General features: G+C 42.5%; 1 protein-coding gene across 11 annotated transcripts in view; it reads right to left on the bottom strand.

Annotated features, from left to right (window-relative positions):
• Window positions 1-233: 233 nt before the first annotated feature.
• Window positions 234-6,000, bottom strand: part of LOC119433463 (F-actin-monooxygenase MICAL3-like) — a 417,931-nt gene continuing 412,164 nt past the window's right edge. For 9 of the 11 annotated variants that reach the window (XM_049658165.1, XM_037700684.2, XM_037700685.2 and 6 more), the window contains 2 exons: window positions 2,394-2,530; window positions 234-1,106 (listed from right to left, as the gene is read on the bottom strand). In XM_049658165.1, coding sequence (XP_049514122.1) covers window positions 899-1,106; window positions 2,394-2,530 — 345 coding nt within the window. In that variant the 3' untranslated portion in view covers window positions 234-898. Of the gene's footprint in view, window positions 1,107-2,393; window positions 2,531-2,678; window positions 4,039-4,087; window positions 4,947-6,000 lie in introns of those variants that run through there. The other 2 variants (XM_037700682.2, XM_049658164.1) reach the window with 2 other exon arrangements.

The raw sequence follows: 6,000 nt of genomic DNA, 5'->3' as shown, positions 1-6,000 counted from the left end.
TCTGGCCAGAGATTGTAGTTCAGGGAAGAATATCTTTTAGTTTCGTTTCGCAATACGCACTTCACAGTCGCACAAAAAGCACTTAGACTTCTAGTTGGCAACACTGGTAGAAACTCAAATTTATATAGCATATGTTCGTGAAACCGCTTAATGAAACAGAACTGCTTCATGAAATGCAACAGAACCGCTTCATGAAACTAAATGCAGTGCATACAGTTGGCTTTATTTTGATGTTACGCAAATTAAAAAAAAATCAAATTAAAGACCCCAGCTAACTGCATGCAATCTTGGGACATAAAAACAGATGCAAAGAGCATGTAGAGATATTGCATCACATGAAAACCAACATGGCTAAAAGGACAGGGAAATAATATACTAGTCTTACTGTATCACTGTTGCACTATGTCACACGATCACTGGGGAAAGCCGACTAACAAAGGGCGATTCTAGATATACCGGGACAAACACGCTGACTACACACAGCTCAGCATGTCGCGTCTCTGCCACAGTGCTCGCTGGTTGGATACAACCGCATTGAGTTTGTTCTTATGCTCTTTCACACACACCCCTTACTGTCATGTACTGCTCGGCTTGCCAGACACTAGCGTTCCAGCCAGCTTGCATGAACAAGGAGGACTTATTGGAATCAAAGGCTGTCCGACATGACAAACACGTGGCCACACGACAGTGCCTTCATGATAGGCTCGGGCAGCAATAGAAAAAAAAAACAGTTGAGGGAATGAGTAGGTACCAGGAAAGAACATGCTGGACACGAAGTGTATCTTACATTGAGCATGCCGATTATACAGAGCTAGGAAAAGCCAGGGCAGAATGAAGTGGCGGCAACAGCGACGATGCACGGGTTGTGGCTGAAAGCTATGGGCACAGGTTCTGGCAACTACGCTATCACTGGCTGATCGAGGATGCCAATGTGATCTCGGTCACCATTTGTGTATTCCTCGTTGCTTTCCCGGGAGGCAGGTGAAGCGGACCTGGACCATTTTTCACGACCAAAGCCTTCGTCGTAATTGCCTTTGGCTATGAAAAATTGCTTGAAGTGAGGTCCGCAGTACAGCTTCCCTCCGCTGATTGTGTAGCTTTCCAGCCTGCATTCAGAACAACAAAAGCCAGAGCCAGGGCACAGTAAGAACAAAGAATATAGTAACCAAAGACCTTGGTTTTCTAAACCTGACTGCACAGAAAGGTCACAGATCTAGCATTAAGTGAAGCATCAAGAAATTACAGCAGAGTTTTGATTTTATATCAACTTATATTGAACCCTATATGCAAAGATGCTGCATGAAGGCTAGTCCACGGACAAGCTGAGGCATGGCATTTCCATATGCTAGAAGCATGCAGGCTCACTGGATTGTGCACCGTTACTGTTGCACATGCATCGCATTAATTCACTATGCAACAGTCACTAGAAGCAGCAACTTGAAGAGGCCTTGCAATAGCTGATGAAATGTGGGCGAATGACATTAATGGGCATTTCAGTACTTGTCGAACAAGAAATAGTTTGTTTTTGTAGTATGCAGTATCTGCCGCACCCTCACCAAGCCTCCTGTTTATTATTCTCACTAAACTCAAAGCTTTCCAGAAACAGCATGAAAAGCACAGCTTTAACTTAAGGCAATGCGGCATGACCTTCACCCCGTGCCTTGGAGGCCACATTATTAACACGAATGAGTGTCGCTGCCACCAGATGCCACCAAAAGTAATTCTCTAATTCTCATCCCATCAGGGATGAGAATTACTTTTGCCAGAGGCATTGCTTAGTCATGACGTCTGCTCTTTGCTACAGGAAAAATTTGGCAGATTTAAAAAGAAAAAATGGAAGTGCAGGCCATCGAGCGAAATGGGGAACTCCTAGCTGTTTAGCTCAGGAATAGTAGCACTACTTAGTGAATAAGCAAGTTCATCTGCCATGTTTAAAAATTTCTTGCATGTGAATGCCTACCTGAAAACTCGTACATCAAAGACAGCGAAGCTGTATAAGTGAGTTCTCTTATGCTTGAAAAGTACCAGGAGTTTCTTCGCTGGCTTACGGACTTGCTCGCATGCAGCAACAGTTGCTGCTGTGTTCGAACGTAGTCGCGGCTGGCTGTTCTTAGCGACAGCTTCTATACAAGTTGCGTTGCAGCTAAACCGCCACAGCCATACAAACTCCTGGCTGACCTCCAATGTGGAGCCAGCATAACACGACATTAGAAACAAAATTTATGGATTACTGGTTGCATTTAGATTTGATATTGACCATGGTCTTGCACAAAACTGTTGCAAAACTCCCCTAAACATCTTTGCTGTAAATGTTGTGGACCATTTAGGTTGCCCTGAATGAACACGCAGCGTCTTCACACACTAGCAGGCAACTGTACAACTTAGGAGCTCACCTGAGATGGCAACTGCAGTGGCTGCAGCGAAAGCAGTTCTTGTGCATCCGCAGTCCGCTCACCTCCATTCGCTCCATGGGGTAGAGTTTCTTGTTGCATATAGCACATGCCTCAGAGTTCGGAGTTCCTGGAAACTCCTGCAAGCAAGAGAATGAGAAGCATGGATTGAATTACCACATTATCAGCGATGAATGCGAGGAGGCTTCTGCCGTTGCCATTAGACTGCAGTGACACTGCCTGCAGTATATATGAACAGCGACAGGAATGATGAAACGGGACAAAGTTAGGTATAAATTTTATTTTGCCTAAAACAAGCTACAGCATCAGTCATATTGCACTTAAGTTTGCAGCGAGTAGAAAAGAGATTCATAGAATTTGATGGAAATCAAGTGACTGAAAAAGAATGTTATACAACTGCTGCTAATTAAGAAGATAACCACACAGTACGATAGTCACTAAAGAAAAAGTAAACTGCCAGGAACTGGCAGCTCTAAGGCACAAAGATCGAGCCCTGTTGAGGGTGCCTTACCATCAAAGTGAACCGCTGCTGCAGGTATGACGAGTACATAAAAATAACCCCTTCAATAGAAACAGCATCAAATGCACATTCGAACAGGGTTAGTCTTCATAACATCAGAAAACGTACAGAGACAGTAAAATACAGCTCGATAGAGACTTACGGTCCCTAAAAGTTCACTAAAAAAGGCTCGCAGGCTTTCACAGGCCTGTAAATACAGGGCCTTAAGCATTTAACATGAAGGGACACTAAAGGAAAATGTTAAGTAGAGCTAAATCGATAGAATATTTGTCTAGAAGTCTATCACTGTATGCCGAGTCAATATGTCACTTTGTTGCATAGAAAATTCTTCCAAAATGGACAAGTTGACGAAGAGGTACCATGGTCCACAATGTGGCGCCTCTCCAATTCTCAATTTTCAAAATGTCCTTGCTTTCAAAAGCATTGTTCTCGCTAGGAATGACGAGTTTGTAATTACAGAAACCTTGTCGTTTAATCTAGCTAGACTCAATATTTTTCTTTAAAATATTTAAAATGGGTGTCCCTTTAAATCGCCAGACTGCCTAGCAGCCTCTGAAGTGCTTTGCAAAGCAGGCAAGAGTTCTGGTCGACACTAAATGACAAAAAACACCTTGCACATGCTACCTCCAAATGAACAAGAAACTTCAACTGGCACAGTGAAGAGATCTAATAACTCATGTGTAGCGATGGCTGCATGCGAGTGCACACACATGAAGCTGAACCAGGCACAGAATGTACCAAGCACACAGACTAGCCTTTTGGAACATAAAACAGCAAAACCTGAAAAATGGCCAAGTCAAAACACATCCTCTTTCACAAACATTTTTATACAAGGAGATACGAAATACATTTTCCAGTTGCAAGGACTGCAGGATAGCAAATATGGGCAAGGTAATTCTTGCTACTACACACACACACACACACACTATGTACACAAGACATGGCATTACAAATAGAGTAGCAAGAACACTGCTACAGCAGTCCTGCATATACGTTTTTTCAGACATAGCAAAATATTCATTTTCATTCAAACTGGTGGCGATGTCCTCCAACCCATTGTGCTGATGCTGCTGTCCATGGAGGCCTCGAACACTTTCAGGTCATTCACTGCAAAACACAAAAACATCAGATCACAGCTATTAGATGCAACAAACTAGCAGCTGCCTTCTGTAAGGGAACATGCGCTTGCGGTAACTGATATGTTACGAGAAGTAAAAAATAGAAGTACTTTTATATTGGTTCAACACCCAAAATATCTCGATTACGCTACATTAAGTCTTGATGTCTAATTTGGTGAACAATAAGGCATGCAACAAAAATATGCGACTGATAATTCACCGAGAGCCACTGGCGTTTTATGAATAAGCCGGTATTTCATTGCGCAAGCCAAATTGCAACGCAGAAAGTCATCACAATGCTTCATGCAACTAATGAAAGGAACCAGCACCAGACCAGATGGCCTAACAGATTCAGTACAATGCATTGTGGTTTAATAGTAAGAGACAACTGAGAAAAGTGTTCAGAGTTGTGGTGCATGCCTGACACAAATTGGCAAAACTGATGATCCTTGCTCTAGAGAGGGCAAGGCAAGCATATACAAGCAAGTCCATTGTTAAATAGAACACACAGGCAGCTGGCGAATGCAGGAGTGCTATAGACTCATCTGCCCCAGGATTGGATGTTTCCATATTTGTTCGTCGAAAATTTGGTCATGCTCTGCAAATGTGTGTTCCCTTCAGCAATGAACTTGCCTGTACTGCTTCACGATGACACCTCACATTGGTTGTCAATGTCAAGCAGCTGCAGTTCTCCAGTGGTATTTAAAGACTCCCGCACACCCCTTATCTCGGGCTGGTTCCTTGTGTAGTTAGTGCCCTGAGCCTGCATGCTGGTTAGTGCACATGCTTGTGGGGAGAAAATTACTCACCAGTTTCACATTTTTTCCACTCTGGCATTAGTGCACAACTGCACATCTTCCAAACCATGCATCAAAGCAGTGGGGGCAAATGCATTTGCTGGCGCAAAGCAAAAAAAAAGGCCACAGCACCAAAACTGCATTCACATGTGGCAATAATCAAAAAACTGCTTACTAAATCAGTTAATGGTATGCTTTGTGAATGAGAACTTCACTATATTAGGCACTCAAAAATACATGTGGTTTCTTTCGTCAGACGTGCATACTTTTCTTGTGAGAACTGTAATTTTACATTTGTGACTGTTGATGTCTGGACTCAATATTTTGTCATTAGAATAAGCAGAAGTAAAAGTGCATGGACAGAATTTTACCAAACAAGATGCCTAGGATGAATACACCGAGTCAACACCATGCAGAACATTTAGTGCTAAATAACTTGCTGCTGCGTAACACCATATCAGCAGACTGCTTTTACATGCGGTGTAAACTAAGTGCTTGCCGAAAAGGGGCGAGACTGAGCACATCTGAGTAGCAATACTTGCTTAGCATCATTTCAGCAACCAAAATTCAAGTGGTGCTGCGTTGTGGACAAGCACACTTCAATGAGCCCCAACTGACAACCAAGCAGCTCCCAAGCCTGCAAACAGCTGACAAATGAACGGTGGCATGCAGTTTGCGTTGCAATATTCATCACCCACAGGCTTTCAACGATATGCATGAGTGGTAGTGACACTTCTGCATACCCACCATTGAATTGGTTAATTTACAAGAAGCAACATGGATCCACTCATGAAAAACTTGCTTTTAGACCGCACTTTCACACACAAGCAATGCGATTATCAAGAAACTTCAGGCATACGTGTCATTGTCTTCTTTGCTAATTACAAATTACAATTACCTTACAAAATTCAAAAATATGCAAATATGGTGAACGTGCTGAACTTTTCGGGCCCAACTCTGACGCCGCTTATTAAAGACGTAAAACGCAGAAATACTCTTATGAAGTAGCCCCTGGACCGAGTTTAATGAAATTTGATGCATTTTAGAGAGAAAGTTAAATTCTAGTGACTGTTGGAAGCAAAATTTTGATTTAGGGCTTTAGGACTTATCAATCTTTTTACAAATATTGACAAAAATTGATAATGAAAAAACAA

Source organism: Dermacentor silvarum, chromosome 11 (genome assembly GCF_013339745.2).
Source record: "Dermacentor silvarum isolate Dsil-2018 chromosome 11, BIME_Dsil_1.4, whole genome shotgun sequence".
Lineage (NCBI taxonomy): Eukaryota > Metazoa > Arthropoda > Arachnida > Ixodida > Ixodidae > Dermacentor > Dermacentor silvarum.
Note: the sequence above shows the minus strand (reverse complement) of the source record. Positions and strands in the feature narration are given on the sequence as shown.